Source organism: Corvus cornix, chromosome 10, assembly GCF_000738735.6.
Source record: "Corvus cornix cornix isolate S_Up_H32 chromosome 10, ASM73873v5, whole genome shotgun sequence".
NCBI lineage: Eukaryota > Metazoa > Chordata > Aves > Passeriformes > Corvidae > Corvus > Corvus cornix.
The window spans coordinates 13,129,240-13,155,713 of record NC_046340.1 but is presented as its reverse complement, the minus strand read 5'-3'; the positions used below and the strand labels follow the sequence as shown (position 1 = coordinate 13,155,713).

The following is a 26,474-nucleotide window of genomic DNA, read 5'->3' as shown; positions in this document are numbered from 1 at the left end:
CGCAACCTAATTTAGATAAGTTATTGAAATGATCAGCCTTGTTACCCGCTTCTGCTGCTCTCTCAAACAGACCATAAGTCCATTGATGTCTTCAACACCCGAGTCCTTGGGAATGGGAACCTGATGATCTCTGATGTGAAGGTGCAGCATGCAGGTGTCTACATCTGCCGGGCCACTATTCCTGGCACCCGGAACTTCACAGTGGCAATGGCAACTCTCACTGTGCTGGGTAAGCCCGCTTCCATTTTCAGTGTGTTTGAACACCTTGTGTCTGTCTTTCTGAGCTCTGCTGTGTACTGGGCTGACATTTTATCTCAAACATCGGGCATCAAGGACTGTAGGAAAACTGCAGAGATTGAACAGATCACAGAACTGTGGCTGCCTTCTTCTGTCTGTTGACTTAGATGAGAAGTGTCAGATACCCAAGATTTGAGCTGTGAACTAGCACTTGGAGATACCCAGGTGCAATGTTTGCTCTGGGAAGACAGGCTTTCAACACAGGAAAGGACCTTGTAACCAAGTAGAGATATGTTACGTGTATCTATAAGAGAACAGTATGTCACAGTCTGGAGTTTGATTTGTTTGTATTCATAAGTGCATGAACAAAAATACTTTCAGTGCAGATAGTGTATCTTTAAACACATGTGCTTTGTTTACAAGGAACGTTCTTTCTGCGTGTGTAGATTTGTATTTGGGTGGCTTGAGGAGAGAGGTTTTAATTTGGAAAATTTAGTAGTAGTAGTAGGACTACTGTCCTTGCATTTGTAGGGGCTTGGTTTATTAATTATTTTTTCCTCTTGTAACTTATCTGTAGCTCCACCTTCATTTGTGGAATGGCCAGAAAGCTTAACAAGGCCTAGAGCTGGTACTGCTCGTTTTGCTTGTCAAGCAGAAGGAAATCCTGCCCCCAAAATTTCATGGTTAAAAAATGGAAGGAGAATACACTCCAATGGTAGAATAAAAATGTACAACAGGTAAGACTGCAATTGCTGTAGGAGAGCTGTGCTAATGATGTGCTACCAAAAGATGACATTCCAATAGCTAAATATAGCCAGTCAAGATATAACTCAAGTAAACCTGAAATTGGACATTAAATGTAGTGATGGATGCACATTAATCAATACCTAAAATAAGTAAAGCTTATGTGATAATTGCCTTACCTGGCAGGGAGGGTGGTGGGCAGGACTGGACTAAAGACTTTCACCACAGAGTTGGTTTAGATTTACACAGTAGCAGAATCTTGCCACTACTTCTGTTGAGTGAGCAGCTTATATTAAAGAGTTGGTTCAGGAATTACAAGCTGAAGGTTCTGCTTTTTGCAGGGAGGGAATAGATGTGCAGCTTTGTTTTCACTGTGCCTGGCTTTGGAGGCACGAACAGAAACATGGTGGGTTTTGCAGAACACTTCAAGGTGCTAAATTTCACTGCTGTGCATCCATTGCTAATAGAAGAATTTGTGGCATGTAAGTAAATTATGCTAAATTTAGGAAGCAGAGGCAAACATAACTGTTGTTGCATTATGTGGAGCTAAGTTTATCCAAGATGTGAGCTTCTTTTCCACCTTTTTCTTCCTTTTGGATCCAGTAAATTGGTAATTAACCAGATCATTCCTGAAGACGATGCCATTTATCAGTGCATGGCTGAGAACAGCCAGGGCTCCATTCTCTCCAGGGCCAGACTCACTGTGGTTATGTCAGAAGACAGGCCCAGTGCACCTTACAACGTCCATGCTGAAACCATGTCGAGCTCAGCAATCCTGCTGGCCTGGGAGAGGCCACTGTATAATTCAGACAAAGTGATTGCATACTCTGTGCATTACATGAAAGCAGAAGGTAAGCAGTTTGATTTAAATGCCATCTAATGATTTGTATGTGATAAGGACTTGAATGTCCTTGCAAAGACTGTCAGATTTGAATGGTTCACATTCAGGGCTGCATCAGAGCATTCCAGCATATAAATGCATACTGTAATCAACAGGCAAGCTTGGGGAAAAACGCTTTTGCCACGTCCTCTCATTTGTGGGACTGTGTTCTTCCAACGTACCTGTGTCTGATGGCTCCAGTGAGCAGATTCTGAAGTTAGGAGTGCACTTTGGAACCTGGGGCCTCCATAGTGCTCTCTGGACTTCCCTCTATCCTCAGCAGCAGCTTCTGCCTATTCTCTTGTGTGTGTGCTTGGCAGGGAAGAACAGAGCATACAACAGACTCCTGGAGGATTACAGAGTTGAACTTCTCAACACAGACTGCTCTTTTGTTTAGATCTCCAAATTTTTGTGACTTTGCTGGCTTTGATATATTTGGAGTAGAATAGTTGATACTTTGTCTTAACTACCTTCTCTTAAAAGGAATATTGGCCAGTTGGTAAAATCTACTCTTCTTTTACCCCTTGGTGTCCCGTAATGAGAAAAGTCTACTCAAACACAAGTGCTGAATTTCCATGAATGGCTTATCCCAGTCTCTGGAATGGTATACAAGTTCCTGTATAGAAGGGAATGGATAGTTGGAATAAAAATGAGCAACTAGGCATTTTAAAATCCCTTAATATTGTGTAATGCTTAGCTTTGAGTTAAGGTAATATAAGGTGGTAAGAAACAGCCACTTTTCGAAAGCAGGAGCTGGTGTCTTACTGATTTGGAAAATTCTTAGATGCATGGCTTCAAGTAAGCTGCATTGCAGCTCTGTTTTCTAGGAGTGATTTCAGTTTCCATTGCTATTCAGTAAGTGGTTTATTCAAGGACAGGACTGCAGATGCTCAGCTCTGTGTGGAATACCAGCCTGCCATCTGCTAAGCAGAGGACAGGAAGGACAGCTTAATTAATCTAATACTGATGCAGGAATAGCCACGTTTGCTTTTGCAAGTGGGATATTTCAGGACACAGGAGAATTTTGTCTGAAGGACGGAAGGAAGGAAAGAGTTTTAAAAGATAATGAGAACAAGAGGTGTGGGAAATTACCCCCTACTCTTTCAGTCACTGAGGTATTGTGCTCACAATCCCCTCTTAAAGCTAATATGAATAAAGTCACATTGGATAAGTTATCTGGATAATTGTAGGGAGTAGAGACCATACAACTTCAAAGAAAACTGGGAAACTGTCCTTAGGGAAGTGTGTATTTGTGCAGGAAATACTCTTGCACAGTAGTGAAAGGAGTTATCTTCTGCAATATGCTTTTTGCAAAAATCATTTTGCAGTCCCTACCTTATTTGCTTGCTTATCCAAAGGTTATACTTTATGAAATGAGATTGCAGCTTGTCTTGGTTTAAAAAACAAAACAAACTTCAAACAAAAGCAAGCAACCAAACAGAAACCTCTGATTTATTTGAACTTTCTCAGATACCCATTTTTTTTAATCTTTTCTGACTGCCTTGTGATATTTATCTTATTTAATGTAATGTTGTTGTACATCCTTTCACATTAGTGAAAAAACTCACATAAGGAGAGTGGAGAGAGCTGTGTAAAGAGGAGTAATTATAGTGGTGGGATTCAAAATGTAGGTGATCTGCATGCATTTTAAATTTTGTAACATGATTGCGTAGTATCAGAAGTTTGCATCAAAACATAAACCCCACTTTTGTTTTATAGAAAAATGTTGAGCTTCAAGGGCTAGTGGACTGCACTTCTGTAAAAAGAATAGCTTTCTAAGTGATAGAATGATAGCCTGTAAACCTTTCAGGAGATGTTGCACTCCCACAGAGGCATTATTGAAAGTCTAGGAAATGCCTTTGTGAATAATTATCGCATCAGCAATCTCTCTAATGTAAATTCAGAAACATTTAAAGAAGTGCAAATTAAATATTAAGGAAAATCTTTTGCTGACATTCACACCATATCGGGTCATAGAAGTGCTAACATAGACTGTTGACATAGTCAACATCTTATTTACTGTCTAAGAATTCTAGATAATTACATATTAGTGTAAATGTTTTGTATTAATGTATTGCTTTCATTATTCCTTTCAGCTTATCTTTCCCCATTCTACCCTCACACCCTGTTTCTGACCCTAATGTAGGTTAAAAATTATCTCAGATATATCTGACTTTACTAGATTTTATCTTTGCTTGAAGCTTCTTATGAACATAAAGGTATAAATAAAAAAGTTACAGACATATTTCTCTCTTTAGTTAGGAACCTCATTTGCAAGTGTGAGTAAAGAACATAGTATTGCCAAAGGAAAACAGTGCTTGCCAAGTCTCCAAAGTTGTACTGATGTTTATGATTCCATAAACATTAAATAGAAAGCAGAACTGGATAATGCATGCATCATATGCAGTTTTAAGGAGTTTTTTTGTAGACATCACAATGTGGTAGGTGTTTTGAATACAAAAGATACCATCACTTATTGTTACATTTCACAACTCAAATACTCTGATGTTTCACTGTAAAAACAAGTTCAGGTTCTCTTCTCTATATAAAAAAAAAGTTAGTGTTTTAATCAAGCTAGTTGAAGAAACTAACAGGTGTGGGTTTTGTGTGTTTGTTTTTTGTTTCTTTTAGCAGAATATTTTACATTCAAATCGGGGTCATAGTAGCAAGAAGAATAAGGGTCTGATGAGCGTGCATGTTGGAGTGTGTTAATTCCTTGTTAGTGATTTAGAAAAGGCACAAAGGGAACACTGATTGTGATGGAAGGCAAGCCTTGTTCTCTATTGTGGCTGTTTCATTAGGGCCTCTGCATGAGGCCTAGCAATCCATTCAATGAGAGAACAAGTCCTTTTAATTTGAGCTCAAGGATCTTGTTTAGCAGGTCAGAAATCGTGCCTTGCAATTCCTAATTAACAAGCCATTAACTAGTCTGTTGTGAGATGCTTGTAATCTTGTCTAATTAAAATGCTATCAAGTTAATTCATAAATGTGGGAAAACTTAATGGTGGAATTTGCCTTTCGTTTTGTTTATAAATTCCGTTGTGAAGAGGAGGAGCTGGCTCTTACAGAGTTTTGATTAAGTTGACGTGCACTTGGTGTGAATTGTTCGTTAGCACAGCAGCTTTCACCACACTTGGTCCACTTTATAGCTTTCCTCTATAGGAATAAAGCCCAACAAAGACAAGGACTGCTGCATGCATTGCTATGCATATTTTCGTGTTAATTGCTGGCAATTTTTTTCTTTTTTTCTTTTTTTTCTTTTTTAACAGCTTGCTAAGGAGCCAAACATTTTTGAAGCTTATTCTGGTCTGTTCTTATTGGCCTTTTTCCAAATTAAAATAAAAAACGTGTCAATCAAATGTAATAGAAGTTGCATGGCTAAAATGAGATCCTTTTGCTGAATAAATTCTTTCTGTTTGTTTCTTTTGGGGGGCAGGAGGGTGTTTGTTTTGTTTTTGATGGAGTGGAGCCCTCACATTCCTCACAGTCTGCTATAGAAAGGCTCTGTAAATAGGTTTTGAAAAAAAATCCTCACTCTAAACAAATAGATTTAGAAGCTGGGTATGAATGATAAGGCTATTAGAGCTTGTCTGTTGTGTTACTGTACATTGGGCACAGTTTGTTGTGACTAATGCTAAATAGGGTTTAGAGTTGCATTCAGCATCCCTTATTGAGGAAAATCCTGAAACACCACAACCTGTACTACAGCAAGACACAGTTACTCCTGTGCATAAAAGAGCTTTTGCTTAATAGGTTTGAAAAAATAGAGGCAGGCTGGGGAAGCACATGAAATTAACTTTGTAAGATCTTGAAGCCAAAATACTGTGATGTTTGAGGCTTTTCAGGAATTTTTGTTTGTGTAACCTTTGTTTTATACCAGGTTTAAATAATGAAGAGTACCAAGTGGTCATTGGAAATGATACAACCCATTACATTATTGATGACTTGGAGCCAGCCAGCAACTACACCTTCTATATTGTAGCTTATATGCCTTTGGGAGCCAGTCAGATGTCAGACCATGTGACTCAGCACACCCTTGAAGATGGTAAGAAATTATTTTGGTGAATGTTTTTATGTGCACTGAGTCGAATTGTGCAGTGGTAACAGTTCTTGAGGGTCTCAAATTTCTGTTGATACCAGTGAGACTTCTGGGTACCACAGTACAAGACAGCCAGCTCATGAGAGGAATGAGAATAAAATAACATTCTGACAGGGCAACAATGTGTATTACACAGAGTCTCTTTCTCTGTTGAAAGACATTTCATTAAATCACGTTAATAACTATTCTAGGTCTTTAAGCACTTCCTTGATGATGAGAATTTGACAGTAGCCTACGGTTGGTCTCTGATGCTCTCTTGGGTATCTGAAATGTGGATCAAACTGCACACCTACTACATCTTTTGCAAATTTTGTAGGGAAATTTGAAATAAAAATTTGCTGTACAGAAAAGAATCTAACCTTTTGTTTTAGTTCGGGGTTTTTTTGTGTCTATGTGCCTTTTTTAGTAGAATCAGAATTTTGTGAAAGACCCTGCTGAATTATTTCTGTGCAATGATTTAATTAATCTGAACATCATGGCAGCAACAAACTGTTTAGTGTAGATCATTAGAACTGATTAATAAATTCTGACAGGGTTAAGCTTTGGCAGCATGGAACATTGCCATTTCTTGCTGTCTGCCTGTCTCTCTGTCAGAACCCTCCTTACATGGGTGGTGGAAGAAAACATGCACCAAGTGTTCGCCAGTGCAGGTTGTTGTCTGGGCTCTCGGTTGGAGCTGCTGCATCTAACCTTGACAGGCAGTGTGTCAGACCAGTCAGGTGCTGATTGCCTTTGATTACTGCTGGCAGCAATAAGAAGAAAATGTTGAGGGCCTTGCAGAAAAATGTTTGCTTAAGCTGTGCCGCATGCAGCAGGTGAGAAGTGTCAAGTTATTCTTAAACAACAATCTACAGAACTTGTTGGCTTATTTAGTTTTACATTACTGACACGTCATTGTAGGCTGAGGTATCAGACAAGCATTTTCTGTCATTTACCTCTTTATCTTTGCCTTTTTAGTTCCCTTGAGAGCTCCTGAAATCAGTTTGACGAGCAGGAGTCCTACAGATATTCTCATATCTTGGCTGCCAATTCCTGCAAAATACAGGAGAGGCCAGGTTGTCCTGTACCGTCTGTCATTCCGCCTCAGCACAGAGACCAAAATCCAAGTGCTGGAGCTTCCAGGCACTTCAGATGAGTATCTCCTTGAAGGCCTGAGGCCTGACAGTGTGTACTTGGTTCGTATCACTGCTGCAACGAGGATTGGCTGGGGAGAGGCGTCTTTGTGGACCTCACACCGAACTCCCAAAGCTACAAGTGTGAAAGGTAATTCTTAACATACTTTGCACTGAACAACAACGCCTTTTGGGGTGGTTGGATTTTTAAATTTTCTTTTTAATTCCAATTATACAGAACAGAAGAAAATGAGTCTAGAAGCTAAAACATTTGAGCAGCTCACAAACATGAACTAGACTTTCCTGTACCATTTTGTCCAAAGTGAAATACATTTCTGCAAACTAGGACACTACAGATTAGCACTGTAATGTGCTAATAAAGGATCTGAGTTGATGCATGTATGTCTGTATTATAAAAAAATGCACGTATGTTTTGAATATGCAAATTAATATTTGAAGTCAAATTTGTTATAATTGAGCTTTGAATTTCATTATTTTTTAGTAATGTCATGCAGCAGTACATTCAACTTTGCACAAATAGATTGAAAACTATGCAGATTTGAATTTTTAACTCTATTTCTTAGCTGTAATCCACACCCTTCTGCTTTGGATTTGACTGAGTTTTGATTACTACAGTGAATTATTAACACTTGATGAAGTGCGATGGTGTTGTTGATCATATTTGCTCTGGCTTGCTTTAAAACAGGAAATAACTTTGTAATTATCTTTGAAATGTTTTCAGTTTTGCTTAAAAATAACTACCTCATAAATTTATTTATTTATTTGAGAAGATGAAGAATTAAAAACTGTTTCTATTATGTTGTATTCTAAATTAAGTTGTTCAGTTTAGGTTCTAGGGAGTCAGACATCATAAGAAAGAAATAATTACGTGAATACACAGGTGAGTTAGAATAAAAGTCTGGAGTGAAGTTTGGACTGATGGACATACAGATTTTTGCATGAAAAATAGCTGTTTCTGCTATATAAGACTATGATATATACATATATATATTTATCTGAAACCAGCACCAAAGTCTCCTGAGCTGCGTTTGGAGCCCATGAACTGCACAACCATCACAGTGCAGTGGCAGCAGGACTCTGAGGACACTGCAGCTGTCCAAGGGTACAAACTGTACTACAAGGAAGAGGGGCAGCAGGAGAATGGACCGATTCTGTTGGATGCCAGTGACCTGGAATATACTGTCAGTGGTTTGGGTGAGTGTATAAAATATTTCTCAACTGTTTTGGAAGACAATGACACCTTAGAGAGCTTAAATCATTAGACCTGTAAGGCAACAGAGTTAGGTTTGGCCACATATTTTCCCAGCAATAAGCTCTGCAAGCTTGAGTTAGGCTGCTGAGGGAATAATCCTCTCACAAAATACGTGTTGCACAACACTTAGATAACCAGATCTTGTAAGTCTTGTGTAAGTTGGAAGGACACCCAACTACTTATCACAAGCTACAGAACTTAGTTAGTAAATGACATGTCTTTTTAATATTCACTTAATTATGGAGGTTTTTTCTTTTTTGGTTTTCGTGGTCTAGGAACAGTGAAAGATTAATATGAAACACCGAAGATTTTTCTCTGCTATTTTTAGCTTATTTCTCTCTTGTAGCCTTTGTCACAATTGTACTGCATGACAAGCACTACTTGTTCAACATAGAAGCAAGTGGCTCTTGTGCATGTTATAATCCTGTTAATATTTTTAAGGAGTACTGGTAAATATTTGCAGGACTGAGCACAAAGATTAGGGCACAGAGCTTGCTGAGTCCCACTGGAGTCTTTCTATTGATCACCTGACTCTGTTTCCTCCTGTAGCTCTTGCAATGTGTATTAGTACAGAGGTGTTGGGATCATCCCTAGGTAGAAGGTACTTGGTTTATGTACAGAACTGAGAATTTCTTTCATCAAAAGATGTGATCTATCACGTAATCAGCAAAAGTAATATAGGACTTGAGACTTGCTTTTTGAAATGTGTTGAGATAATTAGCTTAGTGATATTGTGGGGAATTAATCTTGACTAAGTTATCAAAGTTGACCTGCAGTCTTAACTAGGTGAAATGGCTTCTTGACCATGCTCAGATATTCTCATCTGCTGCATACAGTTGAGATACAATTTCAGGGGAGATTTGAGAGGAGCATTCTGGTCTATTAACTGGACAACTGACCATCTGTGACCATTTCTAGCCAGAGCATCTGGCAGTGGCTGACTGTTTAACAGAGTTGCAAGACAAAAGAGCACTTTTGAGAGCACAGAAAGGATGTAGTGTCTGTGTGTCCTAGGACAGAAATGCATAAATCTTTTTCTTTTCTTATTATGCAATACAAAGCTGTAATTTCAAACGCGCAAACTTATTAACAATGTGAGCTACATGATGTGGATTTTCTCAGAACACTAATACTCCTCAGATGAAAATACTGTTTTACAGAATTATATTAGAATGTGTACTATCTGTGTGGTTTTGTTGGTTTTTCTTTCCAGTGACCATGTAGACAGGTGAGAAAACGAAAGAAAAGTGAGCTTGGGAAATTACAACTTTCACATGGTCACAGTTAACTGAATTGCAAGAAGGAATAATTCATGTGCTTGAGTTAACCATTCAGTCATGGTGCACATGATGTGTTGAGTGTTTACTCTTTATCGTAATTCTCAGTATCTAAATATGGTGACCAAAACATGATACATTCCATATAATCTGATTGCTGTAATTTATATTTTTCACATCTACATCACTTGTGCTGCTGTAGGCTAGTTTCACTGAAGAGTAGTTTTTTTAATAACTTCAGTAGAAGTCACCTCTCTTTTTTTAAATGGGATTTATTGAGTTATTTGAAGTGTATATCAAATATGAGTTTTCGTATGTAAGTTTCTTTGCTGGTTTCTTTTTTGTTTGTTTGTTTTATAGCATTTACAGTAAAAGGCATTCATCACTACAGCTACAAAAGACTCAGCTCAGGAAAATTGATTAGGTCATGATTTTCCACTGCTAAAATGATTACTTACACTGCAGCTTGGAAAGTTCGCACAGACTTCTCATAGCAATAGTGCCTGTCTGACTACTGTGTTTGCCCATTGCCAAGCTGCCTGTTGGAAATACTTGTGCATGCCAAATTATTTCTTAGAAGACAGTGCACAATCAATCTACTGCCTCTGGCAGCTGCACATGTGGAGAATGTAGCAGGTAGAATTGTAGGCAATACATAAACCCACAAAGACTGTAGCAACATCCATACATTAAGAAGGGATAGGTTTGTTCATCTTTTTATTTCTTGTTAACAATCCAGGTAATTTGGAGCAGTACATTTATTTACTTAGGCATTTAAAAGTTTAAAATATTAGTTATTAGGAAATGGTCCTCCCTGGTACAATTTGAGGTGAAACAAGGCAAGCCACCATGCTGGGTTTTGTGACTATAGTAAACTGATTATGAACTGGACAGAGGCTTTGAGGACTGATATTCTGTCATCCATTTGCCTCTCCTGAGGATACTAAACTACTGATTTATTGACAGAGTCTTTAAAATAAATGTCTTCATTATGAGCTCCAGGAATTAGTAGAATACTGCAAGTGTGAAACTTGAAGAGGAAAGGTGTGTGTTAAGACTTTTGGTGTCATATAAGTCAGATAATATGGTCAAAAGGAAAGGTTATTCCTAATTTGAAGGAGTATGCTCACAGTCCTAGGTGCTTCCCAGCGGCAAAGAGGTTTCATAATGCAGTTTCTCAGGCATTGTGTGTTGCCACTGAATTTATATGGATTCGAAACACTCCCTCGTCATATCTTTGTCATGACCTACAGCTGCCCTACTATTCCCTGTTCTTTTGCATGGTTAATAAAATGCAGATATACCTGTAGTGACATTTAGAGCATGTCAATACATCCATGGAACATTATGCAGATGTTGGTACAAATGCCAGTTGTGCAAGATCTGTGTATTTAAAAGAAGACATTTCACTTATCCTGTGGCAATTGAAGTGCATCACAAAATGAGAAGTCATGATAGTCTCTAATCAAAGAGAACATTAGCATTGTTATTACAAGCACTGTTGATTCCTTTGTTGTTGATAGCTTTGATAACTACTGTAAATGACTGCAAATGTCTACAGGACTCTTGATGGATAATTATGATAGATAAAGCAGAATCAGCAATGCTAGTGTGAAATAGATTACAATTATTGAACATGAAATGTAGCAATATGAATATTATGCTTCATGTTTTTAGTCTTTTGTTGGTTCCTACCTTGTTTTCTGAGAAGTGACCTCTCTTTCTCCAGTGTAGGTCTACCCAATTACTTCTGTGTATTTTTATACTGGATTATTTAGCATGATAGTCACCACATAAATAGAATTAAATGAGCTGATCATTTATTGTTAAAATAAATATCCACAGTTTCACATAGACATTTGTTTGTGTTAAAGGTCTTTGCATTTATTTTTCAATAGCAGGCTGTTTCCTAGTCCAGTGTAAAATTCTATTACTTGAATTTGCCACAGGAGCAGACCCTTGGGTGCATACCATGCATTTTTACCTCAATTTTTAATTCCTCCATTGCTTCCTCCTGATCTAGAAATTTTTCCCTCCCAGAAAGTCTTTCATTGTGAGACTTGATAAGTCTGCTGGTACAGGTTCTGTTTCTGTATTGGTTCAGAATGTGTGTTCAGAAGTTGAAGTGAGTTTTGCTGGTGGAAGAGTTGGTTGGGGAACCTTCTCACTGTGCAACAGGAGAGGGATTGGCAAAACTTGAAAGTTAAAACAAACAGAGTGTCCAGATAAGCTCATCTCCCCCTTTAAATGTGTTCAGATTATTTTTTTCAAAGAGTATTTTCAGCATATGTGTATGCATCCGTGATGTTGGTATCACTCCTGTGCTAAGTGGAGTGTTTGCCTGTCAGATCTCACTGTATTTGCAGCTGTATCATTGGTAGGAAAGTGGAGCCTATACAGGGATGGCAATGACTTAGAAGAACCCATCTGAAGCTGATCTGGGAGGATAAAATCAAACTGAACTCCTTGGTTAGCAAAAGCAAGAAAGCGTGATCAGTTCTGATGCTGTAACACAAGAACTGTTTTTCAGGCTGCCTGGAAATCTTCATCTCTGAACTTCATTGTTCAGTTCTTATCATGCTGGTAATTAATTAAATGAATGCCACTGGTGATGGGGGGTTGCAACCTGTTCGTGTGCCTTTAGCCTCCAAGCCTTCTATGCTTGGAGGAAGGGACAAAAGCAAGAATTCACTCTGCTAGTTCATTCTTCCATGGCTGCTGTGTGGGAGCTGTACCACCCTCGGCGCTGGCAGTTACAGTGAGGGTTTCAGGAAGTTGCACTTTGGTGACAAGGCAGACATAGGGTCTCAGTAAATGCACCCGAAACCCTGAGGCCAGGAGGTACTGGCAGAGATGTGCTCATGTTCTGTAGGTGCTCTTTTGTTTTTGCTGCACGATGATATCAGAGTAACTTCTTTCACTCAGACACCTTAGGGGATGGAAAAACGAGTCTGTTTGCTTTGGTGAAAATGCCTTGAGCATGGGAGCCCACCTTCCTTGGCCTTTCCCTGGAGAAGGCCCCTCCCCAGGACAGCCTGTGGAGTGAAGTGTCCTGTGCTGGGAGCACTGCTGGCTCCCCAGACCTGGGGCTGCAGGGGCACTTGGCAGAAGCTGCCAAGTGATTGGATGGCCGTGAAATGGAGTGTATCTGCATAAAAGAAACCATTAAACTAATAAATTGGTTGGTGATTCCTGAGAAGCTTGGAGACACTCCAGGCTTTCTCGCTGGGAAAGCTTCTCCTGTGCTGGTGGGGTCATCTAAGCTGTTTAACATGAGGTGCATCATGACCCTGGTACTTCTCCTGTTACCCCAGTTTTACATTACCCATTGGCATTTTTCCCTGCCCCAATCTAGTACTTTTGGAAAAATAATTTAATTCTGTCAGACTCATGCCTGTGATATACTCCAAAAGGTCTGGTCTTAATCAGAAAAGCTTCTCTGTCTGAAAACTCTTCTGTGTTCTGCCTCTTCCCAGTTACAGAGAGCAGAAATAAAGAAAAGTGCATTTCCCTGTGTTCCTTGACTTGGACAATATTTCCAAGTGAAGAATTTGTCAAAGTCTAAATGACACAAAGGCACATTTTGTGACCCTGCATGGCACTCCCCTTTGGAAAGGGAGCTTCTACTGAAGAATTAGCCAGCTACTTACTACACTTAGGATTCCCCCCAGAGACTTGGCCTTCAGTTGTTTAATTTCCCTGGGATCTATTTATATTGTGTTACAGCCATGACCGTAGCTAAGCTTTAGTCCAGGGCAGCAAAAATGACAAGGTCATTCAACAGTCTATAGAAATTGAATAAGGGTGTGTAAGACGAGTCAGTGCAAAGAATTCCTCCAATTAAGCTGCCTGATGCACATCACCCAAGCATCTCTTGTAATGATTCTGTAAAAGTGCTTTAAAGTTTTGTAAAGCAGTTGATAGGATGGTCAGATAGGACACAGTGGTTTCATTTGCACCATACTGCAAATGAATGTGCTGAAAAATGTATGTTTTAAAAACTTAATGGCATCTCTGACAGTGTTGATGCTGTCTTTCTTAAGAACTGCAAATGCTGAAGTACTGAGAAGGAACACTGTAACTGCATTTCATGTGTTAATGTAGTTATTTCTGAAAGCTGGGGCTATAATTTCAGTTTTATCCCGTGCTTTATTGATGTCAAAATGTAGTCTCACATATTTATATCTGACAGTTCTGGAATACTGAAAATTGCATGTGTGGGAATTGATATTGCTTTTTGTATGTAAGTTACTATGGAAATTTAGCTTGGAATTCCCATACGAATTCAAGCAGCCAGGCATTCCTACAGTTTCATGAAGTGATGTGAAAGAAACACAGGTCTTTCTCGAGAAACACTTTTTAAAAAAAATTTCATTGTTAAATGTTTTCAAATGGCATTAAAGTAAATATAATTTAGTATAACAGATATACTTTTTTCTGCTTGTGGTATTGTACATCAGTTCAGACATCCGCAGTTAATGAAATGCTGATTTGAACAAAAGACAGCTCTGTTAAAAAATAATTGGAATTTGCTTTAGTTCTTAATAAAGATGAACTAAAAGCTCAGTTTTCTTCTTTGGAGAACCAGATGATTGCACTGTCTGCTGTATATATTGTAGTCATTATATTTACATTGTTACATAGTGGAAAGTGTGTAATAGCTCAGTAGGTGACCAGGACAAATATTATCATTTATTTCCACTGTTTACAGCTGGGTCAGTCTAGTGTTTACTCATGCTGATTACATCCTTAAACTAAACCTCTTATCTGTCAATTCTCCTGATTGTGTGTAACAGCCTTGCTACTACTACTTATCAGCTAAAACATAAGGGATTTGCAGAGAGAGGGCAGGAAGAATCAGACAAATTGAACAGGAATAAAACAAAAAGCCCTAGAAGTAAACTGGGTATGTTTAAAATCAACCTTTTCCTCAGCTGTGACCCCATTTTCTTTCCCAGACATGGCAGATTATGTATATTTCTGGTTAAACCCAAGCTCTTGCCTAGTCCTGCTATGATAGTGCTTCTATGGCACATCAATAAACAAGAGACACACATTCCTTGCTCCATAATCATGAAAGACAGACCTGTCACCACTCTTAAATGAGTCTGTCTTCCAAATGCAGACATGGCATATCAGCATATCATTTTTTCCTGTTTTTTTTATCTCAGGTTTTGAAAGAGAGGTTATAGATTAGAAGAGAGAATGGAGGGGGCTTTATTACCCTGTAGCTTTTTTACCTGTGAGATATCAAAGCAAATGGTGCTTTGATAAGCTTTTACCTCTTTTATATAAGGAACCATATTGCATTCTACAGGCTGTAAATGTAAACAGAGATCAAACTGGGTTTTCTGTTTTGTTGTGACTTACAAACGGTTGCATCATGTTTTGTTTCCAGTGCATGTCAGTGTTAGTAGTTTCTCTAGGTCTGTTTGTAGCAGAGAGCCCCCTTTAGGCTCAGATTTACCTGTCTCTGCTTGTGGAAGACCAGACTGAGTGGCAGAGGCAGGGAAGGCATCAAACCTCTCTCCTGTGCAGCATTTCTGCTCATGTACTTGTTGGTCCGTGTGCAGCTGAGTTGTCCTGGGGAAATATGGGAGGCTGCACAGTGCAAATACACTGGCATGAGATGACCAGACACTGATTCCACACTCACCCTCTTCGTTCATGCCTTCCTTATGGAAGGAAAATACTGCACTGCTCTGTTTAGGTGAAAAATTGATTCACTAAGGTTGTAAATTGAATTCTTACTGGGCAAAACTGGAGCCGATGTTGAACTCTGTGGCCCTTTGCTGGAGCTTGTTGGCCTGGCATCCATTACAGCTACTGAGTCTTGGGCAAAGCTGTATTTAAGCACTCTTGCACACGACTGAGTGGGAATCCCAGATAAGTATCAGCCTGTTCTGAGCAGATTTGCTGGGGAGCAGCCAACTAACTGTCAGCTGCTAATGCTGCATACCTTTTATGCAGTTCAAGTGACACATCTGTAAAAAACTGTAATGCCTTACTTCCTGTGTGGTTCTGCCAGTATTTGTTTTGCATTGTGCAATATTGCGGATTTGTATCATTACTGTGTATTTTCACTTTAATTTTTGTTCTTAAATAAAGATTGCTTTGTCATACATGTTTTCTGTCAGAATTTAAATTTACCTCTATTAAAGAAATGGGATTTACGATTTTTTAAAAATCACATCACAGTTACTTCTGCCCACGTTTTTTGTGTTTTGAAAGTAAATCTTACTTTCATACAGTTCATTTCTAGTGAAAAGCTTTAATTAATGTTTAATGTATTTGCGAATTTTAAATTACACCATCAAGGCTCTCTAGGTTACCAATTTAGCCAGTAATCAACTTCAGCAGGCACTGGAATGCTGCTATTTGTAATATCTGCATTAGCAGCATAACTGGTTTTGGTGTTAATTAAAATGTTATGTATGACAGACCCTTACGAAAAGGATCTCTAGGCTTTCTTTGAATTAACTGCAGAGTCATGGAATGGCTCTAAAACTCATGGAAATTTATTGATTTGTCAGCATGATAAGCACTTCATCTTGGGTCAGAAAACGCATTCTTTCTCTTTTAGTTAAGGACTTTCATAAACAGGTAGATTGTGTTTTGGAAGGATTGTCTAATACATTTTTATGTAACCTTCTGAAACATGCTCTGGTCCAGCTTGAACTCAGTTATCTGGGAAAATAGTTCTGACATCCTCATTTAAACATGTCTTGACTTTTAACTTCCTGAGCTAGTGGCTCTTTAAAGGGGAAGGACATGGCGAGGGAGTAGATCCTCAGCTCAGAATGAAGATTGAGGGTACTGTACTTCAAAAAATCAAAATAGAGTGCTAAGACAAGTTAAGCCCTGCTCTAAAGAGATACTGGGAGCTGTCAGGATGAGGGAAGTGTCATTGTTTGGGGCAATGCCTTGTAGCAGTGTTAAAGGTAGTAATGTAAAGATACGGCTTTGCTAAGGCAACAGGAGAGATTATGTTCCATGGGCCCACTCCAGTAGCATGGAGGGGTTGTGCTTATTCTTGAGAGACTTTTGTCTCTTTATCAACTGTCCCCATAACTGAGCTGGATGCATGTTTTTCTCAGGGCATCAGATTAATTGTGTCACAACTCAAAAAACTGGAATCAAGGGTGCTTCAAAGCTTTCAAAGTAGGAGGAGATTTTTTGCACTCTGGCAAGATAACTTGTCAGCCTGTTGTGAAGCAAAATGTGTTGTCTTCAGAGTATTTAAAGGTAAACTTTTCGATGTTGGGAAAGCGATTAGAATCTTGCAGGAAATGCTCTCTGCTGCTCTGCGTTCCTGGGGTAGAAATTCCATTTAGAGCTAAACCTGTGTGGGAATTCAGTTGGGAGATTGTGTCATGTTGTTTGAGTAACAGTTAGGATGCACACAGATAGTGTTGCATTGTTCATTTGCCAGAGCTGAAGGTTAAAATTTGCTCCATGAAAAGGACATACTGATCACTCCTTACAACAAGAACAGAGTAAATAACTTTAAATGAAAAACCTCAGAAATGTTTGTAAGTATTACAATGAATATGTAATAGATACGTTTTGATAGCTGTAAAGTAAAAGTGACCACTAAATAAAGACTTAATTTCTTGAAACTGGAAATTAAGTTAAAAGTATACCCCCCTGTTTAAAGCTAAAAATGACCAAGAAGATAATGATTGCAGGAGTGACCAGATAAGTGATAAAGTTTCTTAAACAAAACAACAAAATAAACCAAACCAAAGAACCCTGGAAAACTGAACTACTGTGTACATTCCTGCTATGCAAGCTTTTTTAGACTTAAACAGAACTTTAAATACAGTGGGTGGTTTGTTGTTTTTTTTTTTTTTTTTTTTCCTTTTTTTCCCTGGAATGAGAGGATTTGTCTCTGGGAGACAGCATTATTTAATTTGCTATTTATTGGACTTCATTAGTAAAATACTTAAGTCCTGAATTGCAAAGAAACTGCTCCTTGGAGAAAGCTTAGAGAAAACTCCTGTTATAGGAAATTAAATCAACATTGTCCATTAATCATACTGCATGTCAACCCCCAGACCTCTCTTGATTGTTCTTGGTGAATGTGAGGAACCATTAGATGTGTGAGGTCCTTAAAGGTCTGAGTAAGTCAAAGGGGAAGAGTTTAAAAAAATGCCACCATTAGCACATGAAAGAGACTTCAGAGTGGACAGAAGAAAACATTTGCTGTACAGGGCTAGTTACATTGCTTAATTTTTTCCCCCTTTTTATTTATTTTCTTCTGTTGTTAAACAACAATCCAGATGTTGTGATCAAAATGTGAATTTAATTCATCCTGAAGTTTTTTATCATTAACTTTTTTTGGGTCATGTTACCAGTTGTAGTTGTATGGGAAAGATAGTAATAGGGGATCTTAGTAATTTCTGTGTTAGTGATAAGTAAATGCACTTCTAAAGCTAAGCTAATGTTTTCTGGTAGCTTTCCTGCCTTCAGTAACACCTTGGTTATATATTTGCCATGAAGGCATTGTTGCTAGCAGCAGCATTTTTTCAAATTTGGGAAAAGATGCAATTGTGAAAAAGCGCGTGTTTGTTTTTTTCAGGCTTCCTGGAGTCACACTTCTGTGGCAAATTAAGGGGGGGGGATGCAGGAAGTGGGTGAAAAAAACAATCTTGCATTGGAAGAAGCCACTCTTGCTGTAAAACTTTTCTTCCAAACCTGGATTTTAACTTTTTTTTTTTTTCTTGCATCTAGGAAAAGCGCTTAGTATAAATAAGATTTGCATAAAAAGTGTATTTCAACATTTATACTCACTCTCACAGTGTTTTTTTACTTTACTATAGCTGAATATTTTACCCCTGCTCAAGCTGGTTATCATTACAGAACAAAACCACTTGTTACTGCATGTGCTTGTAGAAGCCAGGACAGGGAAATCATTCTGATCCTGTTTGGTACATCTGTGAAAGACTTGAGTTTTCTGCCTCTTGGGGCGTCCAGTTGTGCACACTGGGGGTTTTTGTACAACTGGCACATTTGTATACTCAGACGAAGGAGTAGACATAAAATCCTGTATGCAAATACACCTTGAAAATGTGGATTTTTTTAAGTGGTAGGTAGGATAGTGTATGTGGGGGAAGAGAGGCACATGGGTGGTTGTTGCACTACTGTGCCTTCTGTCCATTTACCAACTTTCTCCCTTGTATATTTGAGGTGCAGGGAGGGCTGTGCTCACAGCCTGTTGCCCAGCTCAGTATGTGTGTGTCTGTATTTGCAAGTGTTTATAGACACTGTTGGGAGAAAAATAGGATATCTTCTTGATCCTCTTTGTCTTAGTCTAGCCCAGCACTTCTCCACCACAAGCATACCTCTTACTATATTAGTCCTTTTTATAAATTTTTATTTTCATGATAATGGCTAATGGCCTAATTTGAATTTTTTTCTCTCTTCATTTCTTGGCTGCCTTCTTATGGCTTCTCACCTGCCTTTATTTAATTTCCCAGTTTCCCATCAGCCCTTGTTGCCTTGGTGACAATCACTCGCCTTGGAGATCTCTATCTGTAGCCCTCCCTACCAGTTGTTTGTGCTGGAAAACTTTTCTCAGAAGTGGCTTGGATGTATTAAATCTGTGTTATCCAGGCAGAGTAGACAGGCACACATGGGCTGTGATTGGTATCACTGTCATATAGGCAGTGATATTCATCTTTCTCCTTCAGAACTGACAGCCAGATCTTGCTTCCAGCCAGCCCAATAAAATACCTGAAGAAAAGCACCAAAGCACAGTCAAGCTGTAGGACAGAGAAGTGAACTGCTCGGTGTGATTCAGATTGCAAGCACGACTCCGGGGTACTCCAGCTGACCCAGCAGTGCCTACACCTCCCTCTTTTCCTTGAGCCTCCCTGTTGGAAGATATGTCTCTCAAGGGTCATCTTCTACCTTGCTGGAGGCTGCAGGAGTCTGCTGGTGGGACCTCAGAGCCTGTGTTGCCTCTTGTGCTCCTGTGCAGGGCAGCTGAAACACTCTGCCTGGAGCAGTGTGGCAAACATCCACTTTAGGCAGTTATTCTTATTTCCACTTTGCTAATAACACATGTTCATCTGTCTGTGCTAAGAACACGTGCTGTGCTCTTCCAGCAGTCTATAAGCATTCCCATGAAATTCACAGGTGAATGAGTGTTCACTGTCCCATGTTACACACTGGGTACCTGAAACACAAGGAACATAAGGGCCATTTTCATGGACTGCTCAGGTATTGATGGTTTAAACTGAGTGTGATGGGGATATTCCTGCAGTCAGTGACAGAACTGAGCTGTAAATGTCCAGCTTTCCAGCTTTGGATTCAGTCTATTAGATAACAGCTCCCCCTTGAGGGAAATGTCTTTTGTTAATAAACTCGTAACAGCTCTGGGATCAGTGAAGTTTTCTGGGTAGGTTTGAGGGTTACAGTTTCACCAGGCTGTTTAAAACAAAGTTGGCTCGTGGTGGCTGTGCTGTGTCCTGACCAGCTGCCAGGGCTCCCTCTGCTGCCTTGGGATGTTGTTTAGCTCTCAGAATTCATCCAAGTGCAACTCACAGCACAATAAAGTAGCAAAAGCTGGCACTTCCGGAAGAAAACACCCCACATTCCTGTGTACCTGTCTCTGCTAATTTGTGCTGCTGCTCTCTGTGCTTGCACACTTCTGACATTTGTGTTGGGGCACAGGGACGTGGTGGGAGGTGGCAAGGGAAGGCAGTGGCAGGCGCGAGTGGCTGAAGGGTGAGGGGAGCAGGCTGGCTTCTTTCAGCAGCAGCACAGCTAATGCTGCTTTAAAGTGCTCATCAAACTGCAGGCTCAACAGAGCATTTGTAAAACTGAATTAATGGTGGGAGACCCTTTTAATTGTACAGAGGGAGATAGCTAGCTAAGAGTTAAGTAGCTGTGTGTTTATTTTACTTAAGCAATCAATCAGTCAGACTGCTTTCCACTTTCTAAGTGTTGTATAAACTTCATATGCAGAGGGATTGCATCAAGATAATTTTCTTCTCCTTTTTTTCAATCAAGATATTGATATAGGTTGAATTTAAATCTTGAATGCATTAGGAAAGTTAACAAAAATAACCTTGATTATGAATTGTATCTTAGTCTTTTGCTCTGTACGTTTCAGCTTGTTAATATAATGTTTGACATGTATTAAATGCTTGTTCTTCCCAAAACTATTAAAAAATACAGTAGGTAAGACAGAAGATTTAAATTACAACTTGTCTGTGGTCAAACATTTGGACAAAAGTAGCATTGCTTCCTATGAAAAGTGATTTTGCTTATTAAAAAAAGTTAAACATTTTGAAGGAAAAATTTAAGCCAGAACAAATTCCCATGCATATAAATTACAGAAAGTACTTTACACATACAGGGAACATTCTTGAAGAAAAGAACACAAACAGTAAAATTCTACTGCAGTTTCTACAGAGGTGTATTTTCCTTTCCATGTTGTTATTGTTATTCTGAGCATCCTTTAAAGTACATTAGTTTTTACCTGCAATAAATACAATCTACATTAAAAACATGTAATGTTGTAGTGCAATTCCATGTTGGGAAAGATACATTTTTTGTCTTTACGGAATACCACAAAGTATAAAATAAATAGTAGGTGCTGTATTGTCAGCCAGAAGAGCTAAAGATTTTTGAAAGTTTGAGGAAGCCTGAAATATTCCAGGTTACTCTTCTTGTTTAGATGCTTCTTTGTTTGGACATTAAACATCTTTGCAGAAGGGTACTCAGGCCACAGTTCAGAGAATTACTCTGAGTAAAGGATTTGAGCTCCTGAGAATATTAGGTCCAAATTCAGATTACTCATATTGACCTCTTCTATACCACCTGCAAGATTTGTCTATGGTGCTTTCAAGAGCTGGTGTTTCAGAAATTTGGTCTTGATTAAATGGTCTTCAAATAAACCATTAACATCTATTTAACTAAAAGCAACAACATCATTAACTTGCACAGCTGCTGCCACTAATATAGACTGAGTAATCCTCCTGATAAATTATCTTAGACGAGCAGAGTCTTGGCCTGGAAAGAGATGAACACAAGATGTCATTGAAATACTGTTTTGGGAGGAATCAATGTGGAGATGAAAAGTTACTGTAATTTTTACAGAGAAGCAGGTTGTCCTGGCCTTCTAGATGGGTATTTTCAGCAAATTTCAGCATACTGAAAGCACTCAAAAAGGAGTGTAAGTATGTAGTATATCAGGCTTCATTGCCTGGTGACAAGCTGTCACTTACTGTGTTCTTTTAATAAATGTTTCTGTGCAAATTCATATCATAAAACTCATTATGGATAGCTCCTGCCAGTGTGCCATTGGATATAACTGTGGTGAATATTAGAGCCAAGGATGTTGTAGGGTCCTGGATATTTCTATTGTCATAACAAATGGAAATTTTATTTAGGGCATGTTTTAGAAGTTAGGAATGTGCTGTATGAAAACGTAAAGGCTAAAAATAACACTGCTGTGCCAAACCATCAGGGACGTGGTTCAGCATAATCTAAATGTAATTAAAATGAATACCCTTGCTAAATGTCAAAGATATGCAACCAGTCAGAGACACTGAAGGGACTGAGGCTTCTAAGAAGATAGTGAGGGAAAAGTAACAGACATGTTCACGTATGGGACAGATCCTGCATGCATTTCACAGCTGAGGAAACACAGCCCTGTGTCCTTGTGCCATCACACTTCAGGTGAAATTACCTGCTGAGACAAGGCATTTGAGATGAGCTCTTTACAAATGCTATTAGCTGCTTCCTGGTTTATTAATGCGTGTAATTGGAAAATATTTAGCATTATATGATGGATTTTCAATGAATAATTTATATTAAAAATAGTGTGGAAAAGGAAGCTCAATGCCAGCCCTTTTGTTTGGCTTTTTTTTTTAATGAATCTGAATTTAACTCAGCAAATGAAGTATGAGAGTTGTAATATTAGCAGTAAATGTATCAGACTAGCTGGCAGCTCATGATAAATAGGTCAGTTTAGCAAATTCACTGTAAAATTTGTCAGCAGTCTAGGTTAGCTTGTCCCCCTACCCTGTATCCAACAAACGAGTGCTGAATTTTGAGCTTCATTAAGAGGCTGCTTTGTTTACACCTGCAGAGGGTCTGTATGATAATAGTTCAGTGCCCACACAACCATGCATGCTCCCAAGCCCGTGGACACAAGTACAGGTGGGTGTCTGTCTGTCCCCTTGGCTGCCTGGTGTCCCAGCAGTGAGAGGGAGCCCTGTGTGAGCAGGAGAACACGGCCCTTGACACCTGCAATAACAGAACATCCCACTGAAGTTAGGGCCCTAATTATAGATGCAGCTGGATAGAGCCCATGCACCCAATATTTGCCTTAAGAAAAATATAGTGGTGGTTTCCCCTTGCATGTATTTAGTTTGTTTTCCTGTCATGATTGACTTGTTTTATGCCTAGAAAGTTGAATGTGTTTTAGTGCAGTTCCTTGTTACCCTCTGAAGAAGGAAAGAGCCAGACTGAATTTTAGTTGCCCTGCCTGAAACTTTTGCATCTTGCAGTCATGCTTGCAACAGCACAACTCTGAAAGCTTGAGATCTGAGTCACCAGACCACAGATGTTTTTGCAATGAAACCATGCACCTCCTACAAAGTCACTGTGGTGCAAGTAATGATAGATAGTGTTTTCATTTTGTTGCACAGAAGGGTCAAAATGGCACGGGGAGTCCATGACAGACCAGCAGAAAATGTTGGTTCTGAAAGAAAATTTATATCATAGCTCCAGGGGAAAGTTTGGGTGCCGTGAACAGATTGCCTTTGTCATTGTGTGCAAATGTGTTATTTGTAAGGTGATGCTAGATGTCAGGCAGTCGGTGCATATGTATGGTAGAGCTTGGTACCTAAACAGATGTTAAACCAAATTTGCTAGAGTGCTTATTATATTGTGTTTAGGTGCATCCTCTGGAAGCATTTCTCTTAGACAATTTGCCTGGCCTTCATGCTAAACTTTCTTCTTATCTGCAATGCAGAAATGTTGGTCTCCACTGGGGAGATCATCTTTTCAGTCTCTTGTATCTTACAGAAAATAACCTTTTATAGCATGCTCCCATTTTGAGGCGTATTTGTAGCAGCATTTCTGTGTGGGCTGTTTCTTTCCCTTTTTCCTGACCCACTATTGTAATGTTTGATTCACTAACAATGTTCTGTGTCTTGTGCATAGCTCTGCTGTATGTAAGGGAACCTGTTGTGTGGGGTGGCACATCCTGTTTGGACCACTGCATGAATTCTCAGGGGACAAGTGTGTGTTAGTAACTGGGGTAATAGCTCTGCTGGCTTCTTTGGACACTCTCTCCCTCCCCCCTCGCCCTCCCTTTCTTCCTCCAGAGATGGCCTCTCTACATAATTCCATTAAAGTGATTGTGCTCAGAGAGGTGGACTGAGGGGCAGTGCTCTCATCTTTCAAAGCAGGACCAATGAGCTATGTGCTTTCCACTGGGCAGCAACAAAAGAAAAGGTCTCTCAGAAGAAAAGACGAGCACAAAAGATCAAAATTAGGTGTTTGTCCAGGCCTCTGGTATTGCTTTCAAGTTAGCTTTTGAGGGCTCACTTTGAAAACGGTGAGCCAGGCTAGTTAACATAAGGGTGTCTGCTGGTTTAGAGAGCATTGTTAGAATAATATTGGAAGAGAGCTTTTTGCTTGTGCAATTTAACAGTTCTCTAAAACGCAGGAGAAACACAGGGGCTGATGGCAGACCTTACAGGCATGGAGGGAATGTCCCACACCCGTGAGGAAATCAAGCAAACTTAAAATCCTTGAGATTTGCTCCACTTATTTTAAAAGGATTAGAGACCTTTAGATAGTTCTTGTTTCCGTGGGCTCCAAAAAGCTGAAATGCTGTGCTGGGAATTCATCCTGCCCCGCCAGCACTCCCCCAGCACTTTTTTGTATGAAGCTGCCATTGCTGATGGTGGGCAGTATGAGAGGTGATGTTTTTACTGCAAAGGGGTGTGAGATGTTGTTTGTCCTGGGGCCCTCTAAGGGGATAGTGCAAAGCTACAAAAGGGATACAGACCCTTTTCAGATTTAGACAAATAAGCGAGAGCCATCCAAAGCCATGGAAAGCCAGACTGTTTAGCTGGATCAATTCACATGTGTCATATGTTCCAGTTTCTACCAAAATAAACTTTTACAATGTTGTACAAAGAACAAATTGCCTAGTTTCTGCTTCAGTTATTTGGTTTGCAAAGGAAAACATGAGTATCACAGACAGTCTTTGTTCCATCTAAATGTTTAAAGTTACCTTTAAATTGAAAAAGAAACCATGTGATGTAAAATATTGGTGATTTTTAACTACTCGAACTATTTTAATGGGATATTAAAAGGTCGTTATTTAAAATGTGATCAATTGTGCAACCAATTGAAATTCCAACTCCTTTAAAAATAAAATAAATTAAATATTACTTGAAGCTAATAATAATGCTTAGCAATTGCACATTCAGAACATCAACAAGATTTTAAAAACTGTAATAGAACCGGGTTGCTTAACTGTGTTTAATTGCTCAATTATATGTATAAGCAAGGTAAAAAGACATTTTTCAGAAAAATGAAATAAAATCCAGTACTGACAATCTGAGAGGGAATACCGGCTTTAGAGTGGAACAGACCTGAGTCTGTGTCATCCTCCTGCCTCCCAGCTTTATGTTTCTGTTTGGCTTGATGCACTTCTCTCTGTCCTTTTCCTCTGGTACATTTGAAATGTATTTGCTTATTTTCCTAATAAGTTTCTGCTGTATTTACATTACTTTGCTTCAAGAGTACATTTTTAAGGATAGTATTTCTCAGTGCTCTTCCTTTCCCACCCTTCCCCCTTAATAATTCCCCTGGACCTCTGTTGCTTGGAGCAGACTTTGGCTAGCCCCAGATTTGATGTCAAAGGCCGTGACCCGATGTCAGAGCAGCCCATGCTGCTGGCCTCTTCTTTGAATAATTATCTGGAGTTTATTGTGTTGAAGGGATGGGCTTGGGGGCAGCACAGTCACCCTGGCAAACCAGACCAATGAGCTATCCAGCCAGACCACTACCCAACAATGGACCTGTAGGTTACACAAAAAATCTAGCAGCACAAAAGATTAAATTAAAAATGGACATTTGAGCACAGAAGCTTTGTCCTTAGAAAAACTATTTTTTCAGCCTTCTTAATGTACTGTGATTTTGATACTTTTAACTGAAAGGAATAAAGTATGATTTTAAATTTTGTATGCAAGCTAGAATAAAGCTGAAATATTTTTCTTATCTCCTTCCCCAACTGTTAGAATTTCCATACTAGCTGTAGCTTAAGAAGTTATTTCTAGGGTTTTAGTCACTGAACTTGGCTCAAAACATCAAGACACCAAACCTTTTTTTTTCCCCCTCTAGAAATTCAGCGCTGTACCAATTATTTTAGAAACAAGAACAAAGCCCCCAGCAATTTCATTTCTATCAATAATTTCCTTTTAAGTTACTGAGGAACGTTCAGAGCAGGTATGAAAATTTGTTCCAACAGTAAATGATAGTAAAATGTCCATTTTCTTTCGCCTTCCTTATCTTTTCCTCCCCCCAAAGAGGACTTAAAGTGTTTGAAATCCAGATTGTGGGGTGCTGTCTCTTCTTATCAGGACTGAATGAAAGGCTGCTGGAGGTGGACTCACTGTTCTGGAGGGGTGGAAAAAAAAAAGTAGTTCTTTCATGGTCTGACCTCGGATTCTTTCTTAATTTTATCTAGCCCTGACCTGTTGGCTCTGCTCTGGCTCCTTTCAAGGCCTTCAGAGCTTCACAAACATGCAGCAGCTGAAAGAAACAATGACAGGGCTTTTAGGGGTTGCAATCTTACACTCTCTTGTAACCTTGGCTA

General features: G+C 39.2%; 1 protein-coding gene across 1 annotated transcript in view; it reads left to right on the top strand.

Moving 5' to 3' along the window:
* Positions 1-26,474, top strand: part of PRTG (protogenin) — an 80,492-nt gene that overhangs the window by 32,494 nt on the left and 21,524 nt on the right. The window contains 6 exon segments of the mRNA XM_039558011.1: positions 71-229; positions 815-974; positions 1,585-1,832; positions 5,742-5,906; positions 6,918-7,223; positions 8,099-8,287. Of these exon segments, the coding sequence (XP_039413945.1) occupies positions 71-229; positions 815-974; positions 1,585-1,832; positions 5,742-5,906; positions 6,918-7,223; positions 8,099-8,287 (1,227 nt within the window).